Source organism: Orcinus orca, chromosome 14 (genome assembly GCF_937001465.1).
Source record: "Orcinus orca chromosome 14, mOrcOrc1.1, whole genome shotgun sequence".
NCBI classification, from domain to species: domain Eukaryota; kingdom Metazoa; phylum Chordata; class Mammalia; order Artiodactyla; family Delphinidae; genus Orcinus; species Orcinus orca.
The window spans coordinates 63,892,040-63,904,699 of NC_064572.1; the positions used below are offsets into that span (position 1 = coordinate 63,892,040).

At 48.2% G+C, this 12,660-nt stretch overlaps 1 protein-coding gene across 6 annotated transcripts in view; it reads right to left on the reverse strand.

Moving 5' to 3' along the window:
• FBXW4 (F-box and WD repeat domain containing 4) overlaps positions 1-12,660 on the reverse strand; it is an 83,206-nt gene that overhangs the window by 6,828 nt on the left and 63,718 nt on the right. For 4 of the 6 annotated variants that reach the window (XR_004482647.2, XR_004482646.2, XM_033425826.2 and 1 more), the window contains one exon: positions 4,777-4,842. The exons of 1 other annotated variant lie outside the window; for it this stretch is intronic. Coding sequence is in view for 2 of the 5 variants with exons in the window: in XM_033425826.2 (XP_033281717.1) it covers positions 4,777-4,842 (66 nt within the window). In the remaining 3 variants the exon portion in view is untranslated. Of the gene's footprint in view, positions 1-1,370; positions 1,538-4,776; positions 4,843-12,660 lie in introns of all 6 variants that reach the window. One more of the 6 variants, XR_007471264.1, reaches the window with a different exon arrangement.

Genomic DNA, 12,660 nt, shown 5'->3' on the forward strand with positions numbered 1-12,660 from the left:
GTGCTCACTGCTCAGCTGGCATGAGAGGAGGGAGTGGTTGTCCTCGTCCAGCCCCCTGGTGGGGAGGAGGGAGTCAAGGGGGCAGACAGGTCCCACATATAACCACAGAGTCCGTGGAGACCAGGAGAAGCCCACCGAAGCTTCGCCTACCCCAGTCCCATCAGGTGCACGGGAAGGGCCCTTTCCAAGCCACAGGTGTCTCGCATGCATGCGTGTGCGCGTGCACAGCCCCAGCACCTGCCCATGCACACGTGTTCAGACACTGTGGCTCAAAGGCCAGGCAGCCGGGCAGCCCACTTTGTACTGCTAACAAGAGGACCGTAATTACAGGAAGGGGCAGCCGGGCAGATAAAAGGATACAAAATTTCAACATCTGTTGCCATAAAGGGATAAGGAGAAGTGAAACGCAAAGTATCAGTTTGGTGTCAGCAGGCAGAGAGCCAATTTCAAAGAGTTGGGGTGGGAGGACAGAGGGGACAAGAAAGAAAAAGGGAAGGGGTGGGGGGAGAAAGAAAGAAAGAGAAAGAAATTACAGGGTTCCTCAAAGAGGTAAAGAAAAAAGAAAATGAGAAAAGCTGTCAATAATACTTTCAAAGGAGAAGGCAGGTACTTTAAAGAGGGGCAATTCCCATAATCACCCCGACTGAGGGCCAGGCCCCTTGCCCCAGGTGGAGGTGGAGGGCGGGGGCAGAGACAAAGCCACACCTGGGTGGGATGGGCACTAATGGTGTCCTCAGAGCGGCTCAGCCTGCGCTCAGGACACCAGTTCTTTCTGCAGACAGTTAGAAAGGGTTGCAGCCAGGCGCCCGTTGTCATTCCAAACACCATCAGATGCCGTGACATGTGTCTCCCGTGTTCAGTCCAGGGTTCCAAGATAAGTTCCCAGCCTGAAGGGAAGCTATACCAGGCCACATGGTGGCCATCAAGGGGGCCCTATGAATGCTCTAAGGTCACCAACTCCAGCCACAGGGGTGAGAATCAGGGAGGGCTTCATGGTGGAGGTGCTATTTATGCTGAAGAATGAGCAGGGTTTCAGTAGGCAGAGAGGGGGTATCCCAAGCACAGGGGTCAGCTAGAGCAAAAGCTCAGAGGGGAAAAATATAGGGTGTCTGTCAGAATATGTGAGAAGCTTCTTTGCCCCTACCTTTGCTGAGAAAGAGATTTAAGGGCTAAGGATGGAAATGGAGGAGTCATGGGGAACTGGGGATAATGCGGGCCTGAAGGGGAAGGGGAGATGAGGTGGGATTATGCAGGGGCCATGAATATGGTCACACACATACAGAGCAGTGCAGTACCTAGCCAAGGACTCAAATCCTCAATGCCCTAGGAGTAGCCAAGTCGCCAAAACCCACCCCTACTGACTTCCTTACCCAACAGTCCCCAGGCTGGCTTAGGACCACAGCTGGACCCACTATGACATCTCCAACGCTGAGATCACAGGCCTCTCAATCCTGGTGCCTGCCTCCCCACTGCCACTGGGGTTGCCCGCTGTGCCCTGGTCTCAGGGCACCAATAGTAGATCCAGCTCAAATGTACCCTGGCAGAAAAGGTAAAATCCACAGCAAGGGCAAACCCAGGGGAAGATCACTGGCTTGATGTGTTGTCAAGCCAGTCAGAACCGCCACCCACCACCGGGGTCTTCCAGCAGCAGAGGCGTGCCCCACACAGATAACACCTTTCCTGGGGCTGAGCCAAGGGCCCCGATCAAATGCAGATGGAGAACACAAGATGGGCCTTAATTCCTCCAGACCCAAACTCAGTAACAGGACGGCTTTGGCACAGTTCCTCAGGGCCTAGCTAGGGATACTTTAGTGGTTGGCTATCTGCACAGTCTCTCAGGATAGAGCCCTTGGGGGCCAGGGACTGGGCCTGAATGCCATCTATCCTCGGAAACAGGAACACTCTAGCACGTCCAAATTGGGTGAAGGACTCTATCTTTCTTCCCATCTGATTTAGACAGGTTAGAAATCCCCTGTCCTTTGACCTGGCCGCAGCTCTAGGAGAGAGAAGGGCAGGAAAGGAGGAAGGGAGAGGGCGACAGCCAAGTTCCTTACCATCTAGGCAATGGCTTTGTGCCCACGGGTGCTCTCAGACCTGTGTGCTCCAGCTAGCACCTCCCCATCCCTAGCCCAGAGGGAGAACAGAGTCTCCAGGAATCCTGATGAACAAAGGGCTGAGGGAGCCATGGTGACCTTGAAAGAGGTCTCCAGGCACTGTGAAAAGCAGCCTGAGGACCAGTACCGGGAGAGACACAGATGAGGGTGTGCTGGTGCCCAGCAGGCTGCCTCTGAGCCGTGTCCCAGCCCCCACCATCATCCCGAGGGCAGCCCCTGGAGGGGCGATGATGCTCTGGGCAAAACTGCCCCTCCAGTACTCCTCCCCTGCAAGTTGTAGCGCACACATAAAAGAGAAAATCCCAGAACTCCTCAAGTTTCAGCGGTGACAGGTTAAAAGCAAAGAATCCACCCAGCACGGAACACCGCCCCGCAACTGAGTCCTGCCGACGATGTTGCTCCACCTTCCAGATTGGCCTGTCAGTCAGGCTTTGGCATTATTGAAAGATCAAACTCTGTCCTGCCTGTTCATTACCTTAATCCTATTTTCTACATGGCTTTATTATCTGCTTGGGCTTCTCTGGGAAAGACAGCTACAGACAGTCGTCCTGTCCATCCGTTTCCTCCCACCGAAAGCAGATGCCTCCACCAGGGCATCTTTCCCTCAGTCCCTGCACCACTGGTCGTCCAGGCTTCCCTGGGAATGGAAGAGATGTTTAAGCAAGGCCTGGCTCCTCAGTGGTGAGGAGGGGAGTCTGGGAGCTAGAGAGAAGGGAAAGCCAAGTGATGCCCAGGGCGGCCTTGCCTCAGGCTGGCGTAAGGGTGCAATGGCTATTGTCTGGCTTCAGTGAGAACTGAGGCCATAGCTGTCTTGTGCCCATTTTCATTCGGGTCCTTTCTGGGTTCTGTAAAGACCCAGTGTTTAGGGTTAGTGAGGTCTAGGGATTTCATAAGAGAATGCTGTTGAGGCAGCTGGTGCCTTAGAACGCCATCCTGACCATAAATCTGTGCCCAGAAGCATCCCTACCAAGGCAACCACGGGCAGAAGAGGCCGAAGACGACTCAACCTTCCAGATAAAGCTGGGTCACGGTGGGGTGGTGTACACCCTCCCTGCCCCAGCTTGTCCGCCATCCCAGGCCCAGATCAATATTGATGCCAAGCATAAGGTCCAGCTATGTGACTAAATAAAACTGGCTTTCAGCAGAAATGCCCCTCTGCAACCTCAACGGTGAAAAAGCAAACAATCCAGTTAGAAATGGGCAGAAAACATGAGCAGACATTTCACCAAGGAGAATATACAGAAGGCAAATAAGCACAAGGAAACTTGTTCAACATCACTAGCTATTAGGGAAATTCAAATTAAAACCACAATTAAATAACACATCCATTAAAATAGCTAAAATAAAAAATAGTGACACTACCAGATGCTGTTGAGAATGTGAAGAAACTAGATCTCTCAGACACTGGGGTCAGAATATAAAGTGGTAAAGATACTCAAAATAGTCTGACAGGTAAAAAACTAAACACACACTTACTAATGACTCAGCAATTGTACTCCCCCGCATTAATCCCAGAAAACTGCAAATATATGTCCACACAAAAGCCTATATGCAAATGTTCATAGTAGCTTGATCTGCAATAGTCAGAAAATTGAGAACAACTCAAACATCCTTCAGTGGGTGGATGCTGGTCAATGGGGAAAGAAACTTTGGTACATCCATACCAGGGAATACTACTGAGCAATAAGAAATAAAGCACGACTGACACATGAATCAACTTCTGTGGATCTCAAGGTAATTATGCTCAGTATATTAAAAAAAAAAGCAAATCTCCAAATGTTAGATATATTATTTCATTTATATTACTTTTTAAATGACAGAGATGAAGAACACCTAAGTGGTTGCCAGGGGTTAGGGCAAGAAGGAGTGGAGGAGGGGAGGAGGATGGGTGCAACTATAAAGGGGTACATGAGGGGTCTCTGTGCTGATGGAACAGTTATCTTGACTGTGGTAGCAGTTACATGACTCTACACATGGGATAAAACTGCAAAGAAATACGTACACACACACACACACATACCACACGAATAAGTACAATCAGATAAAGGTCTATGGACTGTACCAATGTCAACTTCCTAGACTTGATATTATGTAAGATGTTACACAGGTACCTTGCCTTCCTACTTTTGTAACTTCCTGTGAATCTATAATTATGTCAAAATGAAAGATTAAAAAAACCCCAACAGAATGGCAGGTAATCAGATGGGAATGTGTCAAGCCTGCCAAGGCAGAGAATTGTGAACAAAAACTGGATATATTTTAACTGTTCTGTATTGTTGTTCTTACGGATCTGTAGGCCACTTCCAAAATTTCTTTATTTTAGAAAAATCATCTCTGAGGATAGATGGGATTTTCTATAGCCACATAGTCAGGCACTCCTTAGAGAAGAAGTATCATGCATCCAGACTTTTGTTGTTGTTATCATAAATTCTACATGAAATTATTTACCCATTATAAATTACTTCAACAGTCTCCTCAAGCTAACAAATGATTCCATGTGTGAAGGTGCCACAGCGGAGGCTGTCAGTGGGTTTTGGGGCAGCATCCTCCTGGACCACTCGGCCAACTGAACCAGGGGCTGGCTCAGCCAGCTTTCCTCTGCTTCCCAACCGCTCCATCCCCGCCCACCCTGGAAGCCATGGTGGGCTCAGGAATCTCTTACCTGTTGAGGTCCCAGATTCTTAGGGGTGAGAAGTGCCCACAACAGGCTGTCCCTGTCACAAAGGAGCTGCCAAACAAAAGGAGAGCAGTTAGGTCTGGCTTGTCAGAACTTGTGGCGGAAATGGCTATACAATTGGAAGTGCTGTGCTCATTCTCCAGGGGATCATGGGGTTAAGCCAGGATGAGAGAAGCAGCCAAGAGAGCCATCAGAGAAGTTGTGGGAAAACCATATGGAAGCACAGTGAGGGCTGTAACCTCCCAGAGCTGCTTGGCCAGAGGACCCATGGATTCAATAGCTGAGTTTGCTGCTTAGACCTGGTTGGGTAGTCTCTGCCCACCATAAAAATGGATCTCTAGATGTACAACTGAGGCCAAGGGAGAGCAAGGCTGTTGGGCTTCGGTTGTATGAACACCAAGTTCACAATGCCACACCACAGAAATGGTCTCCTGGGAATAGGTTGCTGGGTGCCAGAAGGGGATGCCCTGGTCAGAGGTGAGGGAGGCTGGGGGGCTTTACCGAAGGTTTTAAGAGCTGAGGGAATATGGTAACATGGTACAAGCACCAGGCAGGTATAAAGGCACCAAACTGAGAAAAGGCGAACTATGAAAGGTGGGTAACAACGTGAAAAGGTGAGGGTGGGAAAGTAGGGAATGTGAGGGGCCAGGCAGCCAGGACTGCTGTGGAGTGGGATAGGAGTCAGACAGAGTTTAAAGGATAATGACAGACACTGCCAAGAGGCAGGAGAGAAGGAACACTCAGTATTTCCCAGAGTCTCTCTTAAACCCCTAAAAAGTTCAACATATACAATCTGCAGAGTTTCATTTTAAGTGGAGGCCCAAACCCAGTGAGAAGAAATCTGTGCAATGAGCCAGGCTGGCCATAGTGCTAGGACTAGAACTTGAACCCACACGCCAGACCACTCCTTTGTTAGAGGATTTGGAAGGGGTTGGGAGGGGGAGCCTGCAGGAACCCTGGGCTTGAAAATCTAAACTGGAACAAGAGAGCTGAAAGCAGTTATGTCACTCAGGAGCCCTGGGGCAGGGAAGGGCCATGTCCCTACACGTCTGGGCATGGGGGGAGGAACAGGACATACTAATGACATGTTAGCAATGTGGGACAGCAGTCCATTGGCCCTGGCCTTGCCCAGCACCTGTGGCTCTCTGATCCCAAGCACGTCCGTGGGGAGGTGGATTTCCGCAGTCGGGGCTCTGAGAAGCCGATGGCTTTGGCTTGGCGGGGGGTTGGCCTGCTAGTTGCTGATGGGGAGATGTTAGGGCAGGCATTGGCCAAGCCACTGATTTACAATCAAAATTGCAGGGCAGGGATCTATGTTTCAACCCCAGGCTGACAAAAAGGCCACATGAACCACCCTGGAGCATCCATGCCTCAAGTCAAGACTTCTCTAGGGACATGCTCGGTCTTCCCAGCTTCCTCTCAACCCATAGGCATGCCAGCAGCCACTAAACTAGAGTGACATGCTAAAACAGCCATTCCATCATGCCCCAAGTGACTCCCAGCCTGGGAAGCAGCCACTGGACACTGAAGCCCCAAACTACAAAGCCAGCTGTTATCCTCACTTCCCTCCCCCACCAACATTTTTCTCTTGAGGGTAATCCATTAATAACTGGTAAAGCCAATTACTTTGGGTTGGAAACATAATAGCCACTTAGAAATCATTCGAGCGGGCAATTGGGCTCTCCAGACTTTTGAGGAGTAGGGGGCCAGGTGAGGGGCGCCAGCACAGACATACAGACAACTCTTAAGGAGGCCTATGGCAGGCCTCTGACAGGCAACAGGCCTAACTTAGCGCCAAGGTAAGTCAATGGAGAGAGATGGGAGGCACCTGTAAGCTGAATCCCTGCCGCTCCCACAGCTCTGAGCCCCAGCAGGCCGGGCCGGGGATGGGAACACCTGGCCCTGGACTCCTGCCCTCTGTCCCTGCCCACCTGGCCCGGCCCCGGCCCTCTGCCTCCAGGAGGAGGGCCTTTCCTGATTGCCTGGACATGACGGCCATGAACATTTCTTTCCAAAAGCTGCCCTTTTCCCTTGCTTAACCATGTGAAGCAGGGAGGAGGAACAGGAGGGAGGGTAGAGAGTCTCCCTGGCATTTGAGGGCTTAAGGGTTTAATCAAATATAACACTCAGTAAAAAAAAAAAAAAAAACAAAACCATGTATGCAACAGTCAAGCAGATTTGGAGCCAGGTCCTGCTTGGAACGTTCACCAAGTCTCACATCCAAACCACAGGGACTGTCCGGGGACAGGGATGACAAACCTGTGCTGAACAGGCAGAGGCAGGAGCTGCTGGCTGCTTGGTGGCTTGACTGGCCTTCCTCTTAAGTCCTGCCACACCCTGATCTCACCTTCATGAGACAAATGGTATTTGGGGGGTTATCTTCCCATCTTCATTTTGAGATCATGGACTGTCTGGTGGCTCTTGTGTACTCCAGTGCCCAGCACGGTGCCTGGCCCCAAAGAGATGCCCCAAACAAACCTGTGGGCCTCAACTGAAAGGGCCTTCCAGAGCTCACAGCCAACAAGGCTGGGCAAGCTAGTCACACAAGCTGTGAGGCGGGGGGGGGTCCCTCTGCTTCTTAGAGAAGTAATTCCCAAATCACCAGACTCAGACCTGAATGACACATGACACAGTCATACATCGTTGGAACAGTGAAGTCCCTCATAAGCAGTGCAACCAGATAACAGATGAGAAGTACCAGCAATACCTAAAAATGTCAACACACGCATAGACACACATGCTCTCACACAAGTGCATGCACTCTCTCACCCTGAGGGTCTAAAAGTCATTCTGACTCCACAAACTCTACTCTTTTTGGACCAGAAAGCCCTTATCAGAAGCCAGCCTTCTACAATTTCTGGTCTGGGATCCAGTCCCAGACCCTGCCCAGATCCCCAACCTACCGTACTGGCCTCCTGGCCCCAACTCAGGCAAACCTGGCATCACAGAGATCATCATCAGGCCCAAGAAGTAGACGTAGGAGCCCTCACATCAGAGAGACCAGGAGAGTTAGGGGTTCTGGTACTCAAGTTGAGGAATAGAAAATAGCAAGATACAGAACAGAGGAGAGGAAAGTACGAAGGAAAATTAGTTGGGTGTGGGCACGGTGAATAGAAGGTTGACCCTGCTGCCTCTGCCTTAGTTTAGACCCTCTTAAGTACATTAGGAATTGACTGAGCACTTGCTGCATGCCAGGTTCTTTTTTTTTTTTTTTTTTGCGGTACGCGGGCCTCTCACTGTTGTGGCGTCTCCCGTTGCGGAGCGCAGGCTCCGGACGCGCAGGCTCAGCGCCCATGGCTCACGGGCCCAGCCGCTCTGCGGCATGTGGGTTCTTCCCAGACCGGGGCACGAACCTGTGTCCCCTGCATCAGCAGGTGGACTCTCAACCACTGCACCACCAGGTAAGCCCCTCCCTTTTTTTTTTTAATAGGCTCTCAGCCATTTTACTTAAAAAAAATTTTTTTTAACTTATTTAGTTTTGGCTGCGCTGGGTCTTCGTTGCTGCGCACGGGCTTTCTCTAATTGCGGCGAGTGGGGACTACTCTTCCTGGCGGTGAGCAGGCTTCTCACTGCGGTGGCTTCTCTTGTCGCGAAGCATGGGGTCTAGGCACGCGGGCTTCAGTAGCTGTGGCACGCGGGCTCAGTAGTTGTGGCTCGCGGGCTCTAGAGCACAGGCTCAGTAGTTGTGGCGCACGGACTTAGTTGCTCCTCGGCATGTAGGATCTTCCTGGACCAGGGCTCGAACCCATGTCCCCTGCATTGGCAGGTGGATTCTTAACCACTGAGCCACCAGGGAAGCCCTCGTGCCAGGTTCTGAGCAAGTGTTTCAAAAGCATTTCCCTGTCTAATCCTTGTAACTCTATGTAGCAGGTACCACTTTCCCTATTTGACAGACGAGGACACTGAGACACAGAAAGGTAACGTAGCTTGCTCTAGCTCACATAGCGAGCAACTAGTAGGACTAGAATTTGAACCCAGTTAGTCTTAATTCCAGAGCCCAGGTGATTTTACACCCCGTGCCCCATAAGTTCTCTCCCTAGCACCTAGTATCATGCCTGACACATATTGAAAACTCAAATGCTTACTGAATGAACAAATGGACAAGTGAACAAACGACTCCACCTGGAAGAAGAAAGGAGTGACTGTGGGGCTCTGAGGAGGGGCAGCAGAAGGGGCGTGCTCGGCAGCTGTGCCCCGTGGCTGGCCTGGAGCTGCCCAGCTGGCCCAGGCCCCAGCCGCCTCTGAGCTGGGGCTGACACACTTTGGCAAGAGAGGCCACCAGAGCTGTCACATCATTCACCAACATGCCCATCAAGGGTATTCAGTTCTCTTCAACCCGCATTGGCATTTTAATTACTGTTGGGTAAACTAATTTGTACAAATGAAGGCCGGGCTGCCTAATAGAATATGCAAGCTCTCTGACCTCTGACAGGCACTGACACGAGATACAAAGGCCGCCGAGGAAGGCTTTTTATCTGAGCCTTATTACTCTCTATTACTCCAATTAGTCAGGCTCCAGTGCTCCTAATTGGAGGAAAAATTGCAATTAAATCAATTTTTGATGGGCTGCAAGTGGGCTCCCGAACCGCCCTGCTTGTGAAACACTGATATTATAGCAGCAAAGGTCACAGGCTTCATCGGCACCTGGGGACCCCCGAATTCCCTCGGCCCCCTCCTAAAATGCCTCAAGGAAACCTCTGCCCCTCCATCGGCTCGGCCAGCAAGGGTGGGAAGGAGAGAGTCATTAGAACATGTCAGGTCTCATCGCTGTTGCCGCCATCTGCTAACCTGCGCCATTGACATCATTATAGCGGCTAAGTCCCAAAGCATGAATGCAGTGCGAAGGTCACACAAACTCACTGGGTGAGGAGAGGCCAGTAGCAGAAGTGCAAGTGACAGCACTGTGAGGGAGGGACCAGTGGAGTGGGAACAGGAGGTCAACAGAAGTCAGGAAGAGGAGAGACATAGTCCAGGGCAGGTGAAGGGTGAGGCAGCCAGTTCCTAAGATCCAGCCAACAGGGCACCCCAAGCCACCCAAGGGGAAGGAAAATAGATGTACTTGGGGAGGAAAAAAAAGAAAGACAAAGGAATCTTGTTCTTACTAGCAAACATCCCACCTCGCAGTGGGGAAATATACACCTGAATGCTGTCCACAGACCAGAAGGCTGAGAGTCACATCCGTGATGGGGGCAGGAGCACACTGTGGGGCCTACCATCTATATAGCAGTGCCTGCCTGTGACGGCTGGGGAGGGAGTGCACAGAACTAAAGCTTAAGAGCAGGGAGGGGAAGGTAAACACAACTTCGTTCATCAAACTAAAGGATAACAAGACCAAGAAGCCTATCTGAAGCTTGAATGAGTAAAGTTTAAGGCAAATGAAAAGAAGTTCCATTTCACATAGCAACTGGCATACCACTACCTCAAAGAGATGGTGCAGACAGAAAATATAAATTCAAAAGAAGGTTAGCCAACTTCATGGGTGATTGAATCAAAATGGATTAAAAGGGAAAGAATGATGTGCCTTGTCTTCAAGGGGTCAAGACCAAAAACATGTTGAATAAATGATGGTCCATCTACTTAATGGAATATTACACAAACATTTAAAATGATGTTCCCAAAGAATATAGACAAGATGTTTATGATACTATTATAAGAAAAAAAAGTAGGGTACAAACAGCATCAACAGAACTATTTTAAGAATAGCTTGTGAGGGGAAGGTAAACACAACTTTGTTCATAAAACTAAAGAATAATAAGACCAATTTTTTTTAATTACAAAGGAGGCAAGAATATAAAATGGGGGAAAGGACAGTCTCTTCAATAAATAGTGTTGAGAAAACTGGACAGCTACTTGCAAAAGAATGAAACTAGACTATCCTATACTATACACAAAAATTAACTCAAAATGGATTAAAGACTTGAATGTGAGATCTGAAACCATAAAACTCCTAGAAGAAAACATAGGCCATAAGCTCCTTGACACCAGTCTTAGCAATAAATTTTTGGATCTGACTCCAAAACAAAAGCAACAAAAGCAAAAATAAACAAGTGGGACCACATCAAACTAACAAGCTTCTACACAGCAAAGGAAATCATCAACAAAATGAGAAGGCAACCTACTGAATAGGAGAAAATATTTGCAAAGCATACAACCAATAAGGGGTTAATATCCCAAATATATAATTTTGGATATATATTTATATTATATATATTACATATATATAAAGTTGCAATTTTGGAGATATATATATATATAGAGAGAGAGAGAGAGAGAGAGTTGTAATTTTACAACTCAATTGCAAAAACCAAAGAATCTGATTAGAAAATGGGCAGAGGACCTGAACAGACATTTTTCCAAAGCAGACATAGAGATGGCCAACAGGCACATGAAAAGATGCTAAACATCGCTAATCATCAGGGAAACGCAAATCCAAACCACAATGAGATATCACTTCACACCTGTTAGGATGGCTATTATCAAAAAGACAAGAGATAACCAGTGCTGGTGAGGGTATGGAGAAAAGGGAACCCTCGTGCACTGTTTGTGGGAATGTAAATTGGTGCAGCCACTATGGAAAACAGTGTGGAGTTTTCTCAAAACAATGAAAAATAGAACTACTATATGATCAAGTAATTCCCTTCTGAGTATTTATTTTTTAAAAACACAAAAATACTAATTTGAAAAGATATATGCACCCCCATGTTCACTGAAGCCTTATTTACAATAGCCAAGACATAGAAACAACCTAAGCATGCCTTGGTGCATAAATGGATAAAGAAGATGTGGTATCCATATATACAACGGAACACTACTCAGCCATAAAAAAAATATGGAATCTTGCCATTTGTGACATGGATGGGTCTTGAGGTATTATGCTAAGTGACATAAGTCAGGCAGAGAAAGACAAATACTATATGATTTCACTTATATGTGGAATGTATAAAAAACAAGTGAACAAACAAATCAAATCAAAACAAAACAAAATGAAAAACCAAGTTCATAGATACAAGGAACAGACTGGTAGTTGCCAAAGGGGAGGAGGTAGGGGATGGGAGAAATGGGTGAAGGGGGCCAAAAGGTACAAACTTCCAGTTATAAAATAAGTCATGGGGAGGTAATGTGCAGCATGGTGACCATAGTTAATAACACTGTGTTGCACATCTGAAAGTTGCTAAGAGAGTAAACCTTAAAAGTTCTCATCAAGAAAAAAATTCTTGTAACTATGTGAGATGACGGATGGTAACTAGACTTATTGTAGTGATCATTTTGCACTGTATACTAATATCAAATCATTGTGTTGTACATGTGAAACTAATATAATGTTACACCTCAATTAAAAAAACAGCCTGGGTGTAGAAAAGGAAAGAGTGGAAGGAAACACACTAAAAAGCTTTAAGTGACTGTGTTTGGGCAACAGAGTGATTAGCAATTCTTTCTTCTTTTAAATTTTATTTTCCAAATCTTCTTTAATGAGCATGTGCTACTTTTTAAAGGGAAAAGCATATTATTTACATCTTGTGAGAGAAAACACAACATAACCAGACATTCCCGCCCGCTGACTCACGGCCAAGAACAAGTGGACCCGATAATGAGCTGCCTGCTGGAGCAGGTGTCAGCAATAGTGGTCCTGGCATACCTTGGGCTGAAGCTTTGGGATGGACCAGTAGCCTAAGGTTAGGACAGGAAGCGCCAGATCAGAAGGGAGGGATCTTTCTCCCAATTAGGTGCCGGCCAGTAGAGAGCAAGACTGACTCCTGATTCCCACAGCGGGCAGAGGCCTGGAACACCTGTCCCAGTGTCCGTCTGTCTGCCTGCCTGTTTTGTCTGTCTGTCTGACACACACACACACACACACACACACACACACAC